The sequence below is a fragment of the Dermacentor albipictus genome, chromosome 8 (assembly GCF_038994185.2).
Source record: "Dermacentor albipictus isolate Rhodes 1998 colony chromosome 8, USDA_Dalb.pri_finalv2, whole genome shotgun sequence".
NCBI lineage: Eukaryota > Metazoa > Arthropoda > Arachnida > Ixodida > Ixodidae > Dermacentor > Dermacentor albipictus.
The window spans coordinates 23,501,315-23,526,105 of NC_091828.1; the positions used below are offsets into that span (position 1 = coordinate 23,501,315).

A 24,791-nucleotide genomic window follows, 5' to 3' on the forward strand; every position below is an offset into this window, starting at 1 on the left:
TGCACTGGAGATAGGCTTGGTCGAGGTTCATTGTGCGAACTAAAAATCAGAGTTTGTTTTCTCGTGGTTAATGAGCAACTTTTTTTTCTACCAACTACTGATATTATCTGGCTCATAATTTAAACGCTCAGTTAGTTTACAGATGTCGTTATGGGAAGTGTAAACAGTGGTGTCATCCGCGTACGAAAGACATTCTGCATAAATTAGTCAGTTTGGGAAATGATCAATAACAATGAGAAATATCGGGGGCAGAGTATGGGCCCCTGTGGAACGCCAATGTCAGTTATTTTTGTGTGAGACGGTAGTCTTCAAATGCAAACCTGTTCTTGTCTGTCGTGTAAAGAACTTCGCAGTGGCAGAAATGATAGTTGGGCGAGTTGGTACGACCTCATAGTGAAATATTTAGCGCGCACAGTCGACAAGGACTCAGTGAATGGGGACACGCGAGCGCTTACTCACAAATGTTTCATTTTCGGAAAGAGACAGAACACAAATATCCCAGCTATCATCACTGAGCATGTGCAACAAGAGTCCTCAGTATAAACAGAAACAGATTAAAAACAGGTTAAAAAGGGTTCAGCGAGTATTTAAAAAAGCGAATTCTTTGTCAGTGATTGTAACCGATGGTTCACAGTGTCCTTGTCGATTTTGCGCGCTAAATATTTCCCTATAAGTTCGCTGTAGCTCTGCAGGTGGACCAGTTATTCCATATGCGCTGAGTTTAGTAAAGGGAATGTGGTGATTATGGTAATTGATGGTTTTTATGTAATCGATAAAGTCAGGGCCTACGAACTAGCCCCCATCAATTTCTACTATGACCTTCTCAATCAGCATGATTAAACTTAGCATAGCAGAACATCCAAGACGAAAACGAAACTGTATTGGCGTTAATAGTTGGAAAATGTTCATGTTCTTAGAGATGCGCTGTTCTATTAGCTTTCCTGCTGCCTTACTAAAACAGGCCAAGATAGATATAGGCCTGAAATTCGCTAACAATGTGACGTCCGTTATCTACTCACAGGAATTATGTTTGATCATTTCAAGTCAACCAGGGAAAATGGCAGTTTTAAATATTAAATTCACAACATGACTGAAACTTTCACATACACTGTACACAATTTCGTTAATGTGATAACAGAAGATGAAATCTAAACCAGGAATGCAATTGTTGTGATTCATAATCACTGCGCGAGCTTTACTCGCTGTAGTTGGGAAGAGATACAGCGATTCCTGTGAGAAGCGCGACATGCGAAGGTCCTTACCTTCAGCAATATCAGGCATACTAGCAAAAAAGTTGCTGAACGCGCGTGCAATATCTTTAGGATTTGTGAAACGCAGTCTTCTTCTTGAATTTTTGTTATTCTGCTCCTTGTAGGACTCTTTGAGAAACGCATTAGGTACCTGCCATTTCTTTCGAGAATTGATCCGAGTTTCATTTATTACATTTCCATAGTAACATTTCTACGCTTTTAAGTAGGCATATCAGTAATGTGCAAAACGTTCTCTCCCTAAGTTTAAGAGATTGCTTACATGGGCGATTTTTGTATTTACGATACATATTTTCTTTACTGCGCATGATCTTAAACAATACTGGTGTAGGTCAAATGTTTGAAGATGAAGCAAGCTTACGGTGCTTAACTATAGTTGTTGCTGAGGATATACAAGGTTTAATAATGCCAGATAACTCATCATACGCGATCAAATGCTTTCGAAAGCATTTGATCGCGTATGCCGCAGTAAATTATTAACAAAATGGCGGGGTTTTGTTGGGAATGGGGAAATTTTAGACTGGGCAACAGATTTCTTAATAAACCGGGCGCAATTCATGCTATTTCAGCATGTGGAATCTGTGACAGTGCCTGTCACATCAAGCGTCCCCCAAGGATCCGTGTTAGCGCCACTGTTATTATTAATTTTCATTAACGACATACCCAGAAATATTGACTGTAACATCAATCTGTTTGCTGGTGACTGCATGATCTACCAAGCAATTAATACCTACGAAGATCATGTTTCACTTAGCAACTCACTAGACCAGATAAATGAATGATGGAAAAAATGGCAAATAACGATAAACACCACTAAATCAGTTTGCATGACGGTAACAAGAAAAAAACCAACCTTACGACTTTCCGTAATTTATTAATGGCACAGTGCCAACGAAAGTTCACCAGCATAAATACTTAGGCATCACTCTAACTTCTGACCTGAGATGGGACCCACACATTGTCAACGTGACCTCGAAGGCATTACGCTAGCTATTTTATCTGCGAAGATGTCTCCGCCTCGCACCAACGTCGACTAAGCTTCTCGCGTATACTACTTTCGTTAGACCGGTTTTGGAGTACGCTAACACAGTTCGGTTTCCTCATTCGATAACTAACATAACGAAACTGGAAAAAGTACAGCGAAAAGTGCTGCGGTTTATTTACAACAAGTATACGCGCACAGATTCACGCACTAACTTTGCGGCTATATCGGGTTTAATGACGCTCTCATCAAGAACGAAGCATTTAAATTTTTATTTAACTTTATTCACAACTATTATAAGATAGACCTAACAAAATACATATGCTTTTCGCAGTCACGATCATCTAGACATAGACATGTACACGCTGTAGCAGAATATTCATGCCATAATGACAAATTCATGTACTACTATTTCCGCCTCGTGATAAGGGAATGGAATCGCCTCGATGCTTCAATCATTTCTGCAGACTCATTATCTCAGGTCACATCACGGTTAGAATTCATATCAAGCAATCAGTAACGCAGTCTTATTCACATAATATGCTTTCCAACCCTTGTAAGCCATGCTGATTATCGTGAAGGTGTTTACTGCTATTTTTGTTCCCGTTTGCTGTCCTTTTCGGGATGTATTCTCTGTATTGCTGCGCATGTCTCCTAGAAATGTGGTATCTATATTTGTTGTTTTTTATCTATTCTTACTGTGTTCCGTTACGTTCCTTGTTTGGTTTATTGACACGCAATTTGTATGTGCAAGTTTATTACCATGTATTTCATTTTTGTATGTCCGCCTGCTATGGTCCCTGATGGGACTGACAGTACTGAAAATAAATAAATAAATAAAAATAAATAAATAAATAAATTAAATAAATAAAAAATAAAAAATAAATAAATATATTAGAAGCTCTATAAGCGTTATAAGCATTATAAGATTTGACAAGCTATATATGGCTGTTGATGTTAGCTGTAGCTAAGCCTTTTGAAGGTTGTAGCCAGATTGAAAGCCGCAACGAGAGCGAGAAGGGTGGCGGTGACTTTTTGGTGTCACTTCAATGTTACTTTTTTGTCACTGGTCACCACTGCCCCACTAACTCCTTTATCCGAAGTAAACACCTTGGAATTTATCTTTTTCTGCTCGAATTAAATGGACAAGAATTTGTGTTTGAAGATTTTCAGGCAATAATAGCGTTTGTTGACATAAGAACAATGAAAACATCAAGGTGAAGAACAACATGTCCGTAATGTAGCCAGAGCTCATCTACAGTACAAAAGCAACTTTTTTGTTTTATTCTTAAGCTCACGCATGGCAACGGCAGTTGAGTGACGTTATTTAGAGTAAACATTCGGCGTCAGTGTCGGTCAAATCTCTGCAACGTCGAGCTGTTGCACTGCTTCTGAAGAGCAAGCACAGCAAAATAGGGGAATACTTTAACACGTAGTGGCTTAGTATATGCTCGTAAATTCCGACAAATATTCTGTTTTCCAATCCCCGTAACCAGCCTGAACTCTTCGGTATGAAGAACAACGCTGGCGTCTGACTAGAAATCTAGCAGCACCCATTACATGCATTCATGCTCCATCCATAGGCAGGCACTGTAACACTAATTTTCGGCATCGTGCTGTCAACATAGTTGTTGTTCGAATAGTATTAGCTTCGGCTTTTCAGTGCATTATAACTGTACTTCAAATTACTATTTATATACATTATTATTATTATTATTAATATTATTATTATTATATAGGTAGTTATAATTCGTTAACTAACAGGAAAGCGTCGTAGTTACTACTAAAGTTATTTATTTTCCAACTGCCGACACGCAATCGCTGTGGCATAAATAGAAAACATGACCTCATTGTTAACAAAAGCCGCGTTAGTTTCTGAAACAGCAGGGCTGGAAAACTCAGCTTTGATAAAATGTTGGCATCTTCATTTGCATTTTGTACTTCTACACGTTTACCATTAATTTACCATAACATTCTGAGAGTGAGTGGGACTCCACTAATCCAGGTACAACCAAAATAGGAAGGCCGATTAAGCTTCAACAAGAGACACTCATTCACCAGAACAAGAAGTGGGTTGAGGTCCCTGGAGTAGTATTCCACCACTACCTCCCAAATGACTCTTTCTATGGAGCTATGGGCCCTCACTCCCCAGCAACTGCGGAACAACTGACCAAGGCGGCGGTCAGAGCTGTAACGCAGCAAAGGATGCTAAGAATCTCTGGGCCCATATAGGCCGCCAATATAAACTGACCTTTGCAACTTTTAGGACGCCAACTCTATCGAGTGAGGCAAGCTTACCAGGACTCTTCGTGGAACTATCAGACATTTGTTCGAATAACATAGACCTTAGTGGTATTAGAAGAACTGGTGAGGCTTATACAGTTCTCACTAACGACTATGTCCTCTGCTATAGAGGTCTCCCAGAAAAGAAGCAATACGGGCGAGGATTCCTAATCCATAAGGACATAGCGGGATAGATTGACGAATTCTACAGCAGTAATTAGAACGCAGTAGTAGCCGTAATAAAATTTAATAAGAGGTATAGATTGAAGATACTGCAAGCCTACGCTCCAACATCCAGTCATAATGATGATAAAGTGGACCAGTTTTATGAAGAAGTTGCATTAGTGATGAGAAAAGCTCAAACTTAGTATACTTAGGTAATGGGCGACTTCTATGTAAAAGTGGGGAAAAGACGGCTGGTGAACAAGCAATGGGCAACTACGGTGTCAATTTCAGAAAAGGTAGAGAAGAGATGCTGATAAAATTTGCGGAAAGGAATAAGCTGCGAATAATGAACACCATCTTCAGGAAGCGTAGCAACAGAAAGTGGACCAGGAAAAGCCCTAATGGTTAAACAAGAAATGAAACTACTTTCATACTTTCTGCCGATCCCAGTATCACACAGGATGCAGAAGTGTTATGTAGGGTAAGGTGCAGTGATCATAGGTTTGTGAGGGTTAGGATTCACCTGAATTTGAACAGAGAAAGAGTAATATCGGTTAAGAAGGACAGGCAAACCAAGATGCAGTAAACATAAAAGCAGACAAATTGAAGCTGGTACTTGCAAACAAATATACAGCCTTAGAACAGAGAGACGACTACAAAGGGTTAATGAATGAAACCCTAACTAGGCTGGCTACAGAGGCAGCGATTGGAGTGGGAGGTAAGGCACCAAGGCAGGCAGATGGCGAGCTCTCCCAAGTAAGAAAGAACTTAATAATCAAACGATAAAGAATGAAAGTGTCCAACTCAAGAGATAAAATAGAATTCCCGGAACTGTCAAAACTGATCAACAAGGAGAAAATAAGGGATATTCGAAATTATACCGTGAGAAGCATAAAAAATGTACGCAGCATGAAATCAGTAAGAAGGAAGCTTCGCATAGGACAAACCAAGATGTATGCAGTGAAAGATAAGCAGTGTAGTATTATCAGCGATCTCGTAGGTGAAGTAAAAGCAGTGGAAGAATTATATAGACCTGTACAGCACCTAGAGGCACCACGATGCCTCCAATCGAAGCACAAGTGAACGGGTTGCATAGACTCCTATAAGTAGGGATACATGAAATGGTGAAAAGCGGCAGGAGAAGATGGAATAACAATCCATTTATTGAAAGATAGAGGAAAGATAATGCTTGAAAAACTGGCGACTCTCTATCCAAAGTGTCTTTTGACTTCAAGGGTCTCTGAAAACTGGAAGAAGGTAAACATAATACTAATTCACACGTTGTATGTCACGTTGTATGTTCTAAGTCACGTTATATGTTTCCTGTGTGCGTTATTTCTTGGCAGTTTTTTCCTAAGTCTGAGTTCGTGACATGTGTGGGCCAAGAAGACCTTTTGGGTGTGATTGAGTGAATCTTAATGAACGCAGCTGAGTGGAGTATTGCTGAGTATGTTTGCGAGTAACAGTGGAAACATAGGCTAGGGTCCCTATAACGTAAGGCTATTCGAATCTGATTTATTCCAATTTCCTGATGTCAAATGTGCCTAAGCACCGCTGCAAGCATTGGGTGGTGACCCGCAGCGTCCTTGCAAAAGCCCAACCAAACGCGCTCTTCGTGTATAGGAGCTCACTTGTCGTTTTTGATTTCAAAGCGAATATTATTGCCTGCATTGAGCAGTATTTCTTTTCTAATTTGCTGACGTGAGGCGAGGGGCATGCTCAAGTGGGGAGAGTTTCAATGGGGCCAAGCCAGCTCGGTAAAAGTAGATAAGCGTATGAGGAAGGTGGTGGCGGCGTCTGCGATTTCCCCACTTCGTCTTACTTAGCTAGCGGTGGCATTTGTAAAATCGCGGTGGTGTGCGAAGGAACGTAAGAAATGCTGCTGAAACTGATCACAGCAGCGTAACTTTGTTCTGTGCCGAAAGGGCTCGATAACATTATACTGCCAGGCAAGTGTGTTTATTATACGACAATATTTACATGCTGCCCAGCAGCGGCGAGTTGCCATTGCCAGAGTGACTAGTGGGCATCCGTTTCCTACTCCGTTCAAACGGGGCAGTGCACAGCTATTCAGAAAAAAATCTGTTTTCTTTGGCATACTAACTCATTTTAATACGTATACGTCACTTTGACGCGGTGAGTTGTCGCGGGTTTATGACGTTGTGTGACAGAGAGGCGAGTGGACGCAGCGCGACAACGTTTGACCAATAGTGGAGGGCTAGCGGCGAAATAGCCCTTGATTTAGAAATAATTATTTTTCTTTCGTCTGGTCTAATGATGCATCGTCAGTGTACACATATCATCAGATGGGGAGTTTTGTCGGTTGTAGTGCCGTCGTGTGACAGACAGGCGAAGTGCGGGTGGCCCGAGAACATTTCCACAAATCATAAGCGCTGATAGCAGAATTTGAATAGAAAAGTGTGTCTGAACGAGGCTGGCGTGCCAACGACATTTATGTTGGGGTTTATGTCTCTTAGAAACGACTGTTTCCCGTCTCTGTCGGAAGGCAGCGAGCATCTCCGGGGGCCAACCACAGCAGCTGGCGCGGCTCGAGTCGCTCTCAACCATGGCGCGCGTAAAAGAACAGCTAATAAAGTTTCCAGTATTCGGTCATTCCAGCGACTATAGATAGCGCGACGGTGGGTCAGTATTGCTGCCGAGACGGTGATAAAGCCATCTCGCAACAGTGTGCATTGCAAGCATCAAAGCACGTCAGGCCCCCTAATTTCGCTGCGAATCATACTTTCTCTCTCACGAAACATACGCAAAGTGTGTAAATGAAGGCCAAGCTACGTTCAAACAGCCTGCTGCGTCATCAAGCCCATTAGACACGATTTTTGCAAAGGGGAGTGCAGAAGCGTTGCGGAAAAAGCAGACGGGAACAGGAAAGACGCTCACTTGCGACTAAGTATATCTTCAGAGACAAACCACCAGGAACGTTATTGCGCATGCGCTGTCTTCGATAATTGTAAAAAAAAAGTGTTTACATTTTTTATATGTATAAGATTTGCCTGACGGGAATTGTATCACTACATCAATGACAGTTATAGCGTACGTAATAGCAACCACGGCACATGCAAGTCGCCTGACAGAAGTCATTCAAAAAAAAAAAAACCTTCGGGGTGAGAGTCACAGAGGGGGTGGCGTAGAAACTTCAGCCAATGGCGACGAACGTAAATTCCTTACCGACGAGATGAACCGACGGGGCATTAATACAATGTTTAGCATCAGCGTGAATCTTACCTGCCACGAAGATTTTCCTTTCGGGTCTGCCTTTGGATCTGCTTTTAAACCCGGGTTTCTCCAGAAGGGCTTACCGCCACAATCCTTGCATTGCCAGAAAGGTGCGCGGAGTTACTCAGGGCCTTTAAAAATGAAGAATGCTCTCTTAGCCTGTCATTTAGACAGCGCCCTGTCTGCAAAATATAAGCTATCTCACAATCGAGTGGTATGTTGTATCCACAGCTTCGGTAGCACCGGAAGCGAGCGTCCTTGTGTGTTTTTCACAGGTCTTGCTCTTGCTATGGCCGTGTTGCAAGGGTGCACAACCGAGAAAGCTTGAGAGGAGCTGTGAAGGCGGGGTGAACACTGTGTTTCTTCCTGCTCCATTTGAGGTTGTGCGAAATCGTTCTTTCTCGGAGTGTATACTTAGTTGTAAGTGAGCGTCTTTGCTGTCCACGTCTCCTTTCCCCGCAACGCTTCTGCGCTCCCCTTTGCAATAATCATTTCACACCACCTATCCCAACAGCTTACTATTTCATTAGAGACACCGAGGTCTGCGTTGAATCGCTCTACCTGAAGTGCGTGAAAGTACAACCTCTGTAAAGATCACCATGCCGTTACAAGCCTTGAAAATGCACATGGGCATGAAGGCATATATTTCTGTTTTAGCAAACATTTAATAAACGCTAGCGTATACCGGTAACAGAGTTTAGTTGTTTTTCAAGTACTCCTACTTTTAGAATTGAATCCTGTGCACTAAGAAACAAACAGTAGTGCATTTCGAATTGTAAACTAAAGAAAAATAAAGTGGGTGTAAAATAGACCCATTTAAGAAACTCGTAACATAAAGGGGTGATCACGGTCGTGTAGAGGCTCGAGCAGCATATGGCGGAGAAAATGAACCGAAATTTAGCGTAGGTATTTAACTAACGACAACGTGCTGGGGCCTGAACGGCTTTCGCGTTTTTCCACTTGCGTTTTGAGTTGTTTCTTTGTAACTCGGTACCTCCCTTGAAGTTTGTTTCCTCCTTGCGCAGAGCTTGCCTCGATCGCTGTTGACACGGGGGATCAGCTATGTACGCAATTCAGTGTCACGAAAATGTAGTACGAGCTCTGTAACGCGATTACAACGACGGCGCCGAACAAAACAACACAAGAAGAAGGGGAACACGAGACAGCACGCCCTTCTTCCCCTTCTTCGCGTGTTGTTTTGGTCGGCGCTGTCGTTGTAATCATGCTTAACCAACTAGCCCACCAACACATGCTCTGTAACGCGTTCCAGTGCCTCGTCGTTACGCCTGTCTTGAAGTAGATTTTAAAGGTACGTTTGCAGTGACGCTGGCTACGACATAGTCTGAGTACTGCTGCACGCTGCGCATGCGAATATATTCTGTTTTTACTCTTTGGCGCGCCCATGGCTACCGCAAGACCGAACCGCCGAACGGCGTTGCAGTTTTATAACAATGGGTGAATGCTTCGGAAGAGAACCGCGTGGCGCCGCATTCGTCGCCAGAATGACCAAATATATGAGTGTGTACCAATATAAGCGTCTGCGAGCCATTGGAAAGCAACATCAGCTATATCTTCGTAAATATCTAATGTTAGTAGCGTTATCGAGACCGAAATGTGCTTCGCAACTTCTGAAAGTGCCTTGTACAGACTAGCGATTACTGGGCGGCCGCAAATGAATAAGTCCTGGTGGAGAACACGGTTTCAGAGTCTTCTGACACGACTTCACGGGTACACGTGGGAATAAGCACATAAAGGTCAAATGCGGTTTTCAAGTGATGCATGGTCACACTGACAAATAGACTCTTCGACTTGCGCATCTCAATGTCATTGACAAGGTGCTCATGGTTTTTTTTTTTCGCTATGAAGCATTTTGGAACGCACCATAGTGAAAGAGCATACCTTGACCATCAAGTACATACTCATATTATCGAAATGCACGGATTGTTCGCAATGCATACACTGAACCAATAAAATTGCAAGTGCAAATTTTGTAAAGTTGTGTTCATGTGGCGAAAAACTGTGACTCGCCGAATGTAGTGATGTTCGTGGTAAGCATGCATGCCAAACACGGGCACTGCTCCTACCCTCACAAGTTTCTTTTATTATTCGTTATTTCATTCTAGACTGTCTCGCAACTTAGGCTATTCCGACCTCTTGTTCACGTGGAGCAGTGCCGATCTAATCTACTGAATGCTAAGATGGCACGCTGGGGCCAAATTTCAATAAATAGAAAATACGACCACTCAGGCATTTCCCAACCCGATACATATTGTCACGTGGTGGTGACGTTGAATAACACAGTAGCAATACTGTGAACGAGAAAACCAACTTTTATTGGGCGAACCTGTGCCCACAAAACAGGCTACACTTATAGCACAACGATAGCGGCGAACACGCTCGGCGATCGTCGAAAATCTGATCAGCGGGTCAAGCGCGTCGGCTTTTATAGATCGGTCGTCGAACGTTCCAGATTAACCGCTGGGACCCACGTGTCTTCCACAAAGTTCTACAACATTCGAGTCACGCGATGAAATCAGATAACACAAGGTTCGGTGACAACAGACAGCGGATAAAAGCATTGATAACTTTCCAGAAACTTCGCATGCATGCAGACGCGTCCCGCGCTGTGCGATAACATTTGTTAGGCAGCGAAACCTGGTCGCCCGTTAAACATAAGTGCACGTGTCAATATTATTCTCGGAACGATGCACGCTATAGCTGGTTTAATGCTATTACACTTGTTTGTGACGAAAACAATGTCTAAAAGGGAGTTGTACTCGTAAATGAGAAACTTCAAAGCTTTTCCTACCTCTAAACCATACTGTGCACACTGCATCGTTAACCCGCGCAGCTCAGCATATCTCTATAATTCCCTGCATGCCTACGCGCAATGGAGGCTACACGCAAAAATTTTCGCGTCAGACTTATGCAAGCAGAACTAGACAAGCACAGGCCGAAAACTTGTGAAAAGAACAAACTGAGACGTTGTACTATATGATGCATCGCCGCAGAGCAAATCAGAATCAAAGGCGCTTTCTTGTTGCATAATAATTTTATCGCAAACACGACGGGAACCGGCAATACAGAACAGGCAAGAGCTAGTAATGCAACAGAAAAAGTAACATCGCACGTTATAAACACATTTTGCAGGAAAACACGCGAGAGGACGGGCTCACGCACTAGCAGATGACACACAATGATGACCTCCCAAGAATGAAGCACTTCTGCCGGCAAAAGGACGAAGCCCAAACATAACTGTAGTCAGCCCGCTATACAGACAGACAGTGCCTTCGAGACACCTGTCTATTCTTCGACCGTGGTCCAAGTGATTCTGCCTGAGTATAATTCTGGCGAGTCCTAGTGAACCCGGCTGAGTAGTATTTTGACGAGTCCGAGCCAGAGTGAACCCGGTTGAGTAGAACTTCACTGATTCTGTGTCCCAATATGTTCTAAGTAAGGAATATCATTTGTGAGGGACTGCTAAGTTTGTGCCCTGACCAATGCCTCTTTCTCAAGGGAGATAAAACTGGGCCACGAGTGCCACTGGCGGCAGTCGCCACTACTCGCCACCTACAGAACCATTTTACCGTTCATTTATTTTGCCGATCTATGGACAAGCGGCTAAAAGGAAATCAGTGTGGTACGCTTTGGGAATAGGTATTTCACTAGACAATCAGTGTTGTTAACTAAGCCCTCGAGTCGAGCAAATGATTTATTTGAACATATAACAAACGGAACGTATGAGGAGGATGGTAGCTTTTTTCAGCCTGACGGTGACGAAGACCTTTTTTTTTTTTGCAGCCGCGGTGGTGGGGCAGTGGCTATCGTGGTGCGCTGCTAAGCCTGAGGCTGTCGCATCGAGTCCCGGCCGCGGTGGCCTCATATCGACGGGGACGAAATGAAAAAGAAAAAATCACCGGTCTACCGTGCATTCGGTGCACGTTAAATAGCCCCGGGTGGCCGAAAGTAACCGGGATTCCCTCATTGCGGCGTGCGTTATAATCATATCATGGTTTTTGCAGATAAAACCCCAGAATTTATTAAATTAATAAGGTGAGGGAGGACGGCTACAGCTTACTGTGCTGACTGTGAGCGCGGACATTATTTATTGGCGCCGACAAATGTAAAGGACGGTGGTGAATGTTTTTAACGAGCGGGTGAACATAAAGTTAGGGCGCTACTTGCGGCGTGAGGCTACGCACTGGTGAGGCTGAGGCCACTGATGAGTGTGCGCTAAAAAAAATGTGCATTTGCCACCCCCCCCCCCTTGCCATTCCTGCATCGTCATCCAATTATTGTCTTACCATCGTCGTCACGTCATCATTCCAATATCTTAATGCCATCGTCTTCACCCGGCTGTCATTATACTATCTTCGTCACTTCAGGTACGTCATCCCGCCCTTGTCACGCCATTGCCGTTATTGCGCTTTCGTCGTTTCGTCGAAGTCATTCCATCTTCGTCATTTCATTGCCGACCACGCGGTGTTAGTCGCATTCATGACTTGTTGGTCTATGCCGACCCTAACAAGCGGATGCCACATATCTAGGTCGGCGAATCCCAGGGAAAATGTTTACCGCATGTAGCCGAAATAATGAAAATCCGAGAATGGCCATTACAGATTCTAAAAAAAGTGTCTTCAGCCATATTGACACGTGTACTTCTTTGTCTTTATCGGGTGACACGTTTCACCACCTAACAAACGTTATCGTACAGCGCAGGACGCGCCTGCATGTGTCGAAATTTTCTGGTATGTTATCCTTGCTGTGTTATCGAACTGTGACCGAACCTTGTGTAATCTGATCGCATGTGTGCGGGACGCGAATAATGTAGAACTTTGTAGAAGGCACGCGGGTCCCAGCGATTACTCTGGAACACTCGACGACTGGTATATAAAAGCAGACGCGCTTGACCCGCTGATCAGATTTTCGACGATCACCGACGATGTTCGACGCTATCGCTGTGCTATAAGTGTAGCCTGTTTTTGTGGGCACAGATTCGCCCAATAAAGGTCACTTTTTATAATAATATATGGGGTTTTACGTGCCAAAACCACTTTATAATTATGAGGCACGCCGTAGTGGGGGACTACGGAAATTTTGACCACCTGGGGTTCTTTAACGTGCACCTAAATCTAAGTACACGGGTGTTTTCGCATTTCGCCCCCATCGAAATGCGGCCGCCGTGGCCGGGATTAGATCCCGCAACCTCGTGCTCAGCAGCCTAACACAATAGCCACTGAGCAACCACGGCGGGTGGTCAGTTTTGTCTTTCACAGTATTGCTACGGTGTTCAACATCACCGCCACGTGACAATATGGTGCGTCGCTCGACATAGCTTTACTGCCAGTTCAAATAACCTCGGGACTTATCTTGAGATTGCTTCTGCAGAATGTTAGCTCACAGCTATTGGGCCCCGCTCCTGCGGCAAACGTCGGCGCCGTCCCTTATGGGCCGTTTATAGTCCGACGTAATGCACGCGCGCGCGCTCGCGCACGCTACGTCACGTCGGCGAAAACGACACCTCTATAGTCGGGCGCACCGGCGGCTTTCAACGCGCCCCGACGGGCCCGGCGCCGATTTGGCTCCGGAGCCATTCGCGCGTCGAAGTCGGCGGAACTCTCGCACCACAATGCATTGCGCGCGAAGAAAAAGGTGCCAACACAACTCCGCAGACGGCTTTTGCGGACGGCGCGCGACTTGGCGAACCTTCTGCGCATGCTCCGAAGATAGCAGCCTACGGCGCGCGCGTTGAAGTATAGAGGGGATGGCATCTCGGCTGGCGCAGCGCAACCGACGTAGCGTGACTGACCGCGAACGACGCTCGCCCGCGCGCCGATAACGTCGGACTATAAACGGGCCTTTAGAAACGAATGAACGAGCACAGCCAAAAACGAAAGCAAACGCGGAGCGCCGTCGGATACGAGAACGGCGATAGCGAGGACAGCGCTAGGACGAAAGCGGTGGAGAAGGGTAATGCGGAAGAGTGAGAAGGAAAGCGTAGTGCCGCGCAGGACGGGAATTGCGGTAACGATAGCTACATGATGGTGCCGGAGTAGCAGGCGTTGTGTGTGTGGAAAAAAAGTACTGCGTGAGCACCTGTTTGTCTGGGGCGGCTGCTGTGAATCGTGCCCACCCTCGTCCACGCGCTGCCTCTTGTGAACTTCCGATTATTGAGGCAGTAGCGCCACACAAGGCTGCCTTTCCAATGTGCTGCACGAGGAGATTGTCCGCGCCAGAAAATATATCGAGAAATGAAAACACGAATGGAGCTTTGCTCAAATTTCAGATTAGGGAGTTTCGTAATCGTCGGTAGATTTTTTTTTTCTGTCTAATAATACTTCATGCCAAGCGTGAGACAATTTGTGCAGTATAACAGCCAACTTGGGTAATTAAAACTCACATTTGCTTGTCATTCGCAGTTCTGTCCTACCTGCGTATACTATGGTCTTCTCAATTTCCGCTGTTTTAATAACGAAATAACGTGACTGCTTGTTCAAGTCTAATTAACACCGAACCTTACTAACGATTCAACAGTAGCTGCTTTACGATATTCTTATGTGGTTTAGATGCCATTTAGCTACATCACACGTTTAAGAAAATTGGAAACTTCAAATGTAATCCTGCTCCTGCCATGACATTGCCTAAACTGATGTGCCCGCCGTCAAGCTTGCTGAAGAAGTACCAAAGCTCGTGCGATTTGTGGTAGGATTGAAGTCACTTAGACGCTACGTGTTCCAGTGGGAAGCTAAGCTACCACTAGATCCTCTGCTTGTTAATAGGAAGTACGTGGGTGACGCAGAGAGTGGACGCAGGGGACATTGGCTACTACGACGTTTCTGGCCGGCTGTTTTTGACCGAGCGGCTGAAGAGCGTCATCAAGTGTTTCGACACCAAGGTGGAGCCCTTCGAGGTGGAGCAATGTATTCTCGAGCTACCCTGTGTGGCTGAAGTAGCCGTGCTTGGCGTGGCTCACCCGGTGCTCGGAGAGGCACCCGCCGCCATTGTTGTCGTGCGAGGAAAATGGCAGCCGGAGAACCACAGCTACATCGCACAGCAGATCAAACAACACGTGACAGGTACGTTCCCGCATGCAGTGCTTAATTGCAGCAAGCCAACTCCATTCGATGTGGTAGTGCTGTAGAGTACATAGTGCAAAATGAGAGTATAAATTGTGAAAGAATATGGCTATTACAACTGTGGTAGCGTGCGGCAACCGCGAAGCCGTACTCCAGAAAACGACAGTGGCCGGTGCAGAACAAGGAATCTGCGTTTATTCTTTAGCACACGCTTTTTATAGGCAGCGGTTACTTATCCGCTGCTGATACCAGTTCCCGTGATGACGAAGTGGCACGGCATGCCCTTAGCGTTACGTCATCACACTCCTCCCCCCCCAAGATCGTCGTTGTCATTACTATTTTCAGTGGCGTACATCGTGAGACCCATATCGGTCTCATGGTTTCCAGGCCCGCTGACTTCGGCGCAGTACTGGTGGAGGGTCGGAAGGTGCTTCGGCTTGCGTCTGAGGATGGTCATTGTGGGGAGCAGGCAGTGGCAATTCCTGCCCGTCTGGTTGTGGTGGTTCCGGCGTTATTGCATCCTCTGGGGGAGGTGCTGCCGTGTCCGCTTCATGATACGCCTGCTGGGGCATGGTTGGGGCCTCCCGATGACGCAGAACGTCCTCAGTGCCGTGTCTTCTCGGGGCCTCCGCACCCATGTTTGATCCTGCATGCTGGAAACTGCGCGAGCGTAAATGGTTAACATGAACGTGGCGGACTGTGTTCAGTGTTTTTACGAGATAGGTCACAGGGCTAACTGGCCGCACCACACACCTTTCAGTCCACGACACTTTCTCTTGCCTGACAGTCTTTACGTATACGCAGTCCCTTGCCCTGAATGAACGGAAACTCCATCTTCCTTGGTCATGCTGCCGCTTTACCGCTTCTTGCTTGCTCTGCATGTCGTCTCGAAATGAGGGCCTTAGCAAAGACAGTCTCGTGCGCGGTATTCGTTTCAGAAACAGTTCGGCTGGACACTTGCCTGTTACTGTGCTAGGTGTTGTCCGATATGCCAGCAAGAAGTCGTCCAGCCTCTCCCGCAGCGGTCTGCCGTTTTCTCCCCTGTCGTGCAACAGCTGCTTGCGGAGGCTCCTCTTAACGGCTTGCACCATCCCCTCGGCAGCTCCATTGGATTCCGGTTGGTATGTCGGGCTGTACGTGCGCCTGATGCCACAGGCATCGAGGAAGTCCTGGAACTCCTGTGATGAAAACTGTGGACCATTATCAGAAATGACTTGTTCAGGGAATCCGTAAGAAGCAAATAGACTCCGCAAACGCTCGATAGTCTTCGCGGCCGTAGTTAAGCTCATAGGGAACACCTCAATCCACTTTGAAAACGAGTCAACACACAAAAGGAATGTCGTTTTTTCAAATTCGAAAAATCCAAATGCACTCGCTGCCAGCATCGGGCGGTAAATGGCCATGGCTCAAGCGGTACACGAGGAGCACTGTTTTGCATCGCTTGGCCGATGCTGCACCTTTTTACCACTCCTATGTCTGCATCTAGGCCTGGCCACCATAGTAGGCTACGAGCGAGCATCTTCATGCGTGATGCCCCGGGGTGTTCTGCGTGCAACAGTCCCAGCACGGCGTCTTGCAACATTGTTGGCACGACTTCCCAACGTGACGCATTCCGATTCTAACGATAGCTCCGCGCGTCTGCTATAGTACGGTATTAGTTCAGCGTCTTTGACTTCTGCTGGCCATCCTTCCAGTGTATATCGGTAAACCTTGCTTAGCGTGCCGTCATACTTGGTCGCTTTAGCAACAGCCATAGCCGTCAGTGGCGTAGTTTCAAAAACAGCGAGGGTATCTGTCGCCTCTATACTGGTTCCACTTAAAACAGGTAGTCTGGACAGTGCATCTGCAAGTTGCATTTGAGATCCTTTCCTATACTTCAAGTCGTAGCGATAAGAAGCCAAGATTAAAGTCCATCGTTGCATGCGAGCGGCTGCCAAAGATGGAACCTGCTTCCGTGGTCCTAAGATGCTTATCAGCGGTTGATGGTCCGTGAACAACGTGAATGTCCGCCCGTACAGATAGCGATGGAATTTCTTGAGGGCAAAGATTATCGCCAACGCTTCTCGCTCGATCTGGGCATAGCTACGCTCAGCTTGCGATAGGGTCCTGGACGCAAAAGCAATGGGTTTTTCTGTACCATTTGGAAGTATATGAAAAAAACCGCGCCGAGCCCATACTGTGACGCATCACAGCTTAGCGCCAAGGGTTGCATTGGATCATAGTAAGCAAGTACCGGACTGGTCGTAAGCAAGTTCTTCGTTTCTCGAAACGCGAGAGCGCATTTACTTGTCCAATTCCAACGCTTGCCCTTCTTTAACAGCTCGTAGAGCGGTGCAGCTACGGTTGCCAAGTCCGATAGGCACTTAGCGTAGAATGTTACCTATCCAAGAAGAGACTTAAGTTCTGTACCATTCATGGGCTCGGGTGCATCCTTTATCGCCCTTACTTTCGATTCCAATGGCTTGATTCCCGCTGCTGAAATTCTGTGGCCCAGGTAGCGAACTTCGCTACAAAAGAACTTGCATTTTTCCATGCGCAGCGTCACATTGTGATCCTGTAATCGTGTTAACACCTCTCCCAGCTTTTGCCGACAGTCATCAGCACTCATACCCCCAATTATGACATCATCAAAGTAACACCCTACTTGAGGGACGCCTTTGAGAATCCTGTCCATGAGCGACTGGAACATGGTAGGAGCACTTGCAATGCCATAAGGGAGACGCTGGTATTGGTAAAGACCTTGGTGTGTGTTAACAGCTAAAATCGCCTTCGCAGCTTCGTCAAGTTCTACTTGCTGGTAAGCGGTAGCAAGGTCAAGCACACAGAATACCCTTGAACCTGCTAACGTTGCGAACAAGTCTTCTGGCAATGGAAGAGGGTAATGCTCAGTGAGAAGCGCCGGGTTCACAGTGACCTTGCAGTCGCCACAGAGCCGCACTTTTGCTCCCCCATCCTTGGGTACTACCACTAACGGGGTTGCCCAATCGCTTCTGGTGACTTTTTTCAATACCCGAGTCCGTTCTAAGGTATCAAGTTCTTCAGACACAGCTTGCTTCAATGCAAAAGGCACAGGATGGGCCTTGCAAAATACTGGCGTGCTATTTGGCGTCAAATGAACTTGTGCCTTGTAACCCGCTATTTACCCTACCTGTGGTGAAAACACTGCCTCAAATTTCTTCTTTAGCTCATCAACGGCATCGTCTTGCTCTACAGCTCGAAGTTCTTGCCAGTTTAATTTAAGCTTTGTCAACCAGTTGCGACCAAGCAGACATGGCAGCCTTCTTCCCCCGTCATCTACTATCAGCACAGGTAAAATATCAGTTTGATCGCAGTGCTCGACTAGCACGTTCACTGATCCTACAACTGGCACCAGCTCACCCGTGTATGTCCTTAAAGGAACAGTCGCTTTCTTGATAGCCAGTTGCGGAAACTTGTGCTGAAAAACCGACTTAAGCATGACGGTGACGGAAGCCCCTGTGTATCTGCATCTTTATGGTTTGTCCTTCCATCCGAACAGTGACATAGTACGCTGCATTACTATTTGTCATACTGTATATTTCTTGCTCTTCGTCCGAATCGTCTGCCGGGCTATCGATTGCATTCAGTGCCTTTGTTCTGCCTGGGCGCTGTCTGCACATTGTTCTCAAGTGACCTTGCTCACCGCAGTTATGGCACTTATACTTGCGGTACCGGCAGCTTTCCGCCGTGTGACGTTTACCGCAACGGAAACACCCTAGGCACTCATTCTTGCCTCGATAGCGGCCCCTAGCTTGACTGCCTTGCTTTAGAACATCAACTTCTAATCTAGAATGCCTTTGTGAACTGCCTTGGTGCTCTTCTAATGCCATTTGCCGAGTTTGTGTGGATGCTAGTTTACGGTTTAACGCGATTTCGCACGCTTGTTCGAATGTCAGCTCTTCAGCTGTAAACAGCTCACGTTGTGTATCGGCACATCGTAGTCCGGCAACTAGTCGGTCTCTAAGTGCTTCGTCTAGAAATTTCCCAAACTCGCAAATTCTGGCCAGGTGCTTCAGCTGAACCACAAATTCGGCTACAGTCTCATGCTCAAGTTGCATCCTTCAGTTAAATCGGCACCTTTCTGCTATCATGGCCTTTCTGGGACTGTAGTGACTTTTCTTTAGCAGAGTCGTTACCTCGTTATACGTTTTGCTTGATGGGGAATGTGGAATCAACAGGTTCTTCAATACCTCATACACTCGAGGACCCACTACCACCAAGAATACAGCCAGTTTCCTGCCTTCAGCTATGTCATTTGCCGAGACGTAAAGCCCAAATCTTTCCAAGTAGGACTCGAAGCTATCGCTTCCTTCGTCAAAGTTATCAATTTTCCCACCTTCGCCACTGCAGCGCCGGCCCCGCGGTAGTCGTCTTCAGCAGCAATCGAAGAAGCGACAAGCCGTCCTGATCCCATCCTCGTCGCCAGTGTGGTAGCGTGCGGCAATCGAGAAGCCGTGCTCCAGAAAACGACAGTGGCCGGTGCAGAACAAGGAATCTGCGTTTATTCTTTATCACACGCTTTTTATAGGCAGCGGTTACTTATCCGCTGCTGATATCAGTGCCCGTGATGACGAAGTGGAACGGCATGCGCTTGGCGTTACGTCATCACAAGAACCAAAGTATAACATTACGTCTGTCTTTGCCGAGTTCCATAATCAAAAAATCCAGAAAACGGATATGTGTCTTTTCTAATGTGTTAACGTTATTAGTTTATTTCACGCACATACTGAGAGCTGTCTATCTATCTTTGTTTTTTTTTTCGTGTTCATCTCTGCTTTCTCGCCTTTGCGAGTCACAGGATAGTCCGTTGCTGAATTGTCAGTGGACTGGGCTGCTGTGCTGAAGGAACAGGACTCGAAACCAACACTCAGACCAACTTGGGTCCCTTAGTATGTAGTGATGTGTACGTGCGTGCCGCTCTCCGTTGAACATCCTTTAGGCCAACATAGGTCACTGTAGACGCGGGACTTGGCAGGCTCCGCTGTTCCAAGAAACTGTTTAGCGCTGACTTGGAGCACTGGGTATCCGCCATTTTTGTCTGCGCTGGTCTTCAATGAAGCTATTTTGCACAAACTTTGGTCACTGGCTTTTCGACAGTAGGTGCGGGCCAGTCTTCAACGAATGTGTTTGACGGCAACTTTTGTAAATAGGTATGCGCCACTGGCTACACGACGCTCTACAATGACGAAAAACGCACCTTGAATTTTCGCGCTATTAAGGCGAGACAAACCCTCGTTACAAGCAACCCCATGCATTATTAGGCTGAGCCACAAATCCACTGGGCATGTGCCGCTTTTCAGGGAACGCCATTCACGCGTACATTTGAAAGAGCTGCGCCATGAATGCAGTGGGCATGTGCAACTCTTCAGTGTAGCGCTCGCCAACTTCGCTCACTGGGTATGCGCCAGCATGTGTGTGACATACGAGGGAACAATTCACTCCGTTCAAAGGCACTGACGAGCAACGTTTCTGGTCTCAGACGGTACGCGCGGAGTTGGCGGCAGAAAAAAGCCCGAGAGAGAAGCCTAGTTGCTTCATACCGTGTTTCTAAGCGTTTGCAATGCACCGCCGTGCCATACATTTTAGAGTAGTGTTGCCAACTAGAAATAAAAAAGTGACCCTGGTCGACACCCCAGAAAGCTCTGAAATCCCAAAACGAGCGCGCAAATTCCGCTAAAACCCACTAAATGCAAATAACAATCATAATCACTCTCAACACGTACTTCACTGCATCTACATAAAAGACACTAGAAAGAAACGTTGCACTGAGCAGAAAAGTGTGTTTTATTTAATCGATCATTTCGAAAACAGTATAAATCATCAATACTATTATTCGCCCTTTCGTGGTGACTGCCTGTGTGCAAATGTATTGCAAGACGAGACGAAAGAAAAGAGATGCTTCCGTCAAGTGCAATCACTGGCCAGAACTACCGGGTAACAATTAAAATGGCCGAAAAGCGTCCTCCGTTTTGTTTTGGTATATGCGCGTGTCCTCTTCGTGCTTTTGTTCGATTCCGTCACTGGCGTTAGGGTGACTGTTATCCCTGACTCCACATACCTTCGTGCCGACCTCGCGATCAACGTGCTCGGTCTGCGTGCAACTGAGGTAGCATTTATTGTTCATTCCGAGACAAGCCCATAAAGGATGGTCTTCCTGCTCTCAGGGGACATTGTGTTGTATAAGTTAGATTTAAACTTATTCAGCTGGCTGAAAACACGATCAACAAGACGTAATATTTCTGCGAAAACCCGCAAGATGGAGAGCAGTAATGAACAAAGGGAAAATGAGACATCCATTTAAACGTAGCTAAGTCCTACAAAGGAAACCCATACGGGTTCCTCCAAAGAATTGCTTAGCAGTTGAAGGAAAATTCGTCCTGCTTGAGGACTCGAACCCGGGACCACCACCTTTCCGGAGCAGCCGCTCTACCATCTGAGCTAACCAGGCGACTAGCCTGGTTACAGTGCACTATGGAGGTCCCTGGGCTTCACTGGATTAGTCTCTCGACAACTGTAATAATCCGTTACCCCCTGCAAAAGCATTGCAGAAACTGCAGCGTTTACCTTTCTACTAACGTGCAAGTCCAGAGGGCACGTAGATAGCACTGTAGAGAGGAGGCGTGAGAGGGGGCACTTCCCATACAAGAGAAGGACGGAGGCAAGGTGACGTGAGAAGGCAAGGATACGCCACTGCTATAGACACGACAGTGGTTGCGGGTACACGGGACAAACCGAAGTTCAAGGCATGCCACAGTACGTTTCTGCTATTTCTGAAAGATAAGAATAGTGTAATTATTGTCACTCAGCTAGTACAAGCTAAAATAGATCACCAGCTACAAATTGGCAAAAAAAAGTGTGCCTGTAGGAATGGCTGATCCTCGGAGAGTGCACACGCAGGCACGAACATGCTCGTTCTCGCCTCAAGGAGCCAGTGTCATCACGTGCGAACTTATGTGGCGTCATTTCTCCTCGTTCAATATCACCCGACTTGGACTCTTCAGGGCCAGCGGGCGACTACTAGGGGCAAAAGTGTCAACATGAAGAGACACACGCACATAAAAAAGAAACATACAGGAATGTACACAATGCTGAAGCTGTTTGAGACGATTGCTTATCCCTCGCGTGCGTAGTACGGCTTCAGCCATACTAAGTGGATGACTTCAGCACGGGGATGGCGTCGTTTAGAACGAGGTCAGAGCTTGGAGGCATCGCCTCGTAGTTCACATCACTGAGGCGGCGCACAACTTCACAGGGGCCACGTTGTGGTACCACAATTTCTCCGAGAGCCCAGAGTGTCGGATAGGTGTACACACCCACACTCGGTCGCCTGGGGAGTACTGCACGTTCCATCGAGTCCAGTTGTAACAGCAGGCGTCGGCATTCTGCTGGGTGCGGATGCGATTTCGAGCAAGCTGGCGAGTTTCCTCGGCTTTCTCGAGGACCTCTTCAGTGGTATCAGTCCTCGTGGCTCCGTGATCTGCCGGGAGCATGGTGCCTAAGGGGTTTTAACGCGACGTCCATAAACGAGCTCGACTGGTCTAAACTCCGTGGTCTCCTGCACATTGGTATTGTAAGCAAGCGCGCATGGCAAGATTTCATGCCATATTTTCTGTTCCACGAAAATGTACAGGGAGAACATGTGGGCCAATGTTTTGTTTAAGCGCTCTGTTCAGATGTTAGTTTGAGGACGACAGGCTGGGGTCTTTCGGTGGTTGGTGTGCGTTAGCGTGACGACTTGTTGCAATAATTCCACTGTAAAGCTGCACCGCGGTCAGGGGACTTTATGCCTCTCACAGTCACCGCATGTTCCCACATAGCGCTCGACCGATGAAAATAGGTGTGGCAAATAGTATTTCTGCCATATGCTTGCTAATGTCCTCGTGAAACCTATGCCGGCACAGGAATCGTGTAAAGCTCTCTCGTGTAGCGCCATCGGAAAGACGGGAAGGAACGGTTCCTGGCTGTTCTCGAAATTTTTCTTCTATGGGACATCGTTGTGCCAGCAGTACGATGTCAATCCTCGTGAAAGTGGGCATCGGACAACAGCGGCTCAGAGTCTGCGCATTGATAGTCAGCCAAGCGAACTACGTCGTCGACACCTAGAAATGGCAAAATCGAGCTCCAAGTCGGACAATGTCAATGGAACAGGAGAACATGACAAGCAGTCAGCGTCGCTGTGCTTATGGCCGGATCTGTATGCAACACTTGTGTCGTATTCCTGGAGGCGGAGGCTCCAACGAGCGAGGCGACCTGACGGGTCTCGTAGATCAGCAAGCCAGCAGAGCAAGGGGTGATGAGAGACCGCTCGGAATGGCCGGCCGTATAAGAAGCGTGGCAACTTGCTGATGGCCCGCACGACTGCTAAACATTCTTTTTGAGCGGTTGAAGAATTAACCTCTGCCTTTGTAAGACTACGGCTCGCGTACGCAATTGCACGTTCTGCGCCGTCTTGCCATCGAACCAAAATGGCTCCAAATCATACTTGCATGCGCCTCTGTGAATTTCAGTTGCCGCGGCGTCATCAAAAGGCGCCAGAACGGGAGCTCATTCAAGCAGATTGCGCAATTCGGCGAAGGTCCGTTCTCGGTCTTCCGTCCACGTAAAGGACCCATCTTGTCGTGTCAACCTCGTGAGAGATTAGGCAAGGCTTGAGAAACCTTCAACGAAACGATGGTAGTAAGCGCAGAGGCCCAGGAACCGCTGAACAGCCTTCTATTCTTTAAGATGAGGAAACTCGGCAATGAGAGCGACCTTTTCTGGGTTTGGGCCAACACCTTTGGAGCTGACCACATGGCCTAGAAACTTGAATTCCTGGAAGCCAAAGTAACATTTCTCAGGTTTGATGGTGAGGTTTGCCTTGCGTATTGCGGTAAGGACGCTCGTGGACGAGCGAGATGTTCGTGGAACGTGCTGGAAAACAAACGAACGTCGTCTAGGTACACTAGGCACATCTACCACATTAGTCCAATGAGTACAGTGCCCACCATTCGTTGACACGTAGCAGGAGCGGAACTGAGGCCGAAAGGCAGGACGTTATGTTTGTATAGCCCCCCAGGAGTAACGAAGGTGCTTTTTTCACGGTCACACTCGTCCATTTCGATTAGCCAGTACCTTGGCTTTAGGTCTCACGAAATAAAACTATGAGCGTGACGAAGATGGGGCGAAGCATCATCGATCCTTGGCAAGGGGTAAACGCCGCGTTTGGTGACTCGGTTAAACCGTATGGTTCAACACAGAAGGGAAGTATATTGTCTTTCTTTTTTACTAGTACGACATGCGAAGCCCACGAACTGGTCGACGGCTGAATGACGTCATCATTCAGAATTTCTTGAACATGACGCTTAATCGCCTCCCGATCCATAGTTGACACGCGGTACGGATGTGGACGAACAGGCCCCGCCGACTCCTCTGTAACTATCCGGTATTGCGTAAAGGATGTGCGCTGCACTTTGGAGTGCGTCGAAAAACAGCCAGAGAATCCTGTCACTACGCCCAGCAGCTCATTTTTCTGTACATCTGCTAAGTCAGCATTAATGTGGACGCGGGTACTCACGCTGGCGTGAGTGTTGCATCCGATGAAGTCACTTGAAACGTGCCAGCGTCAGAGAAGTCAGCAATGCGTTTTGGAACGCTACAGCTGTACGTTGGAGGACGTGCTAGTAGTTATTGCTGAAATTGGTCAACAAAACTTATGAGCACTTATTCTGTAATCGAACAAGGTCCTGGGCGATACAGGTGTGTCTTTCGAGCAGCAGTGGGATATTT

The 24,791-nt window shown here is 46.7% G+C and overlaps 2 protein-coding genes across 3 annotated transcripts in view; both read left to right on the top strand.

Moving 5' to 3' along the window:
* LOC135907763 (uncharacterized) overlaps nt 1-24,791 on the top strand; it is a 331,017-nt gene that overhangs the window by 105,157 nt on the left and 201,069 nt on the right. The gene's annotated exons all lie outside the window — the stretch shown is intronic.
* LOC135912163 (probable 4-coumarate--CoA ligase 1) overlaps nt 1-24,791 on the top strand; it is a 116,332-nt gene that overhangs the window by 27,528 nt on the left and 64,013 nt on the right. For both annotated transcript variants that reach the window (XR_011507857.1, XM_070523171.1), the window contains exon 6: nt 14,745-15,008. Coding sequence is in view for 1 of the 2 variants with exons in the window: in XM_070523171.1 (XP_070379272.1) it covers nt 14,745-15,008 (264 nt within the window). In the remaining variant the exon portion in view is untranslated. The remainder of the gene's footprint in view (nt 1-14,744; nt 15,009-24,791) is intronic.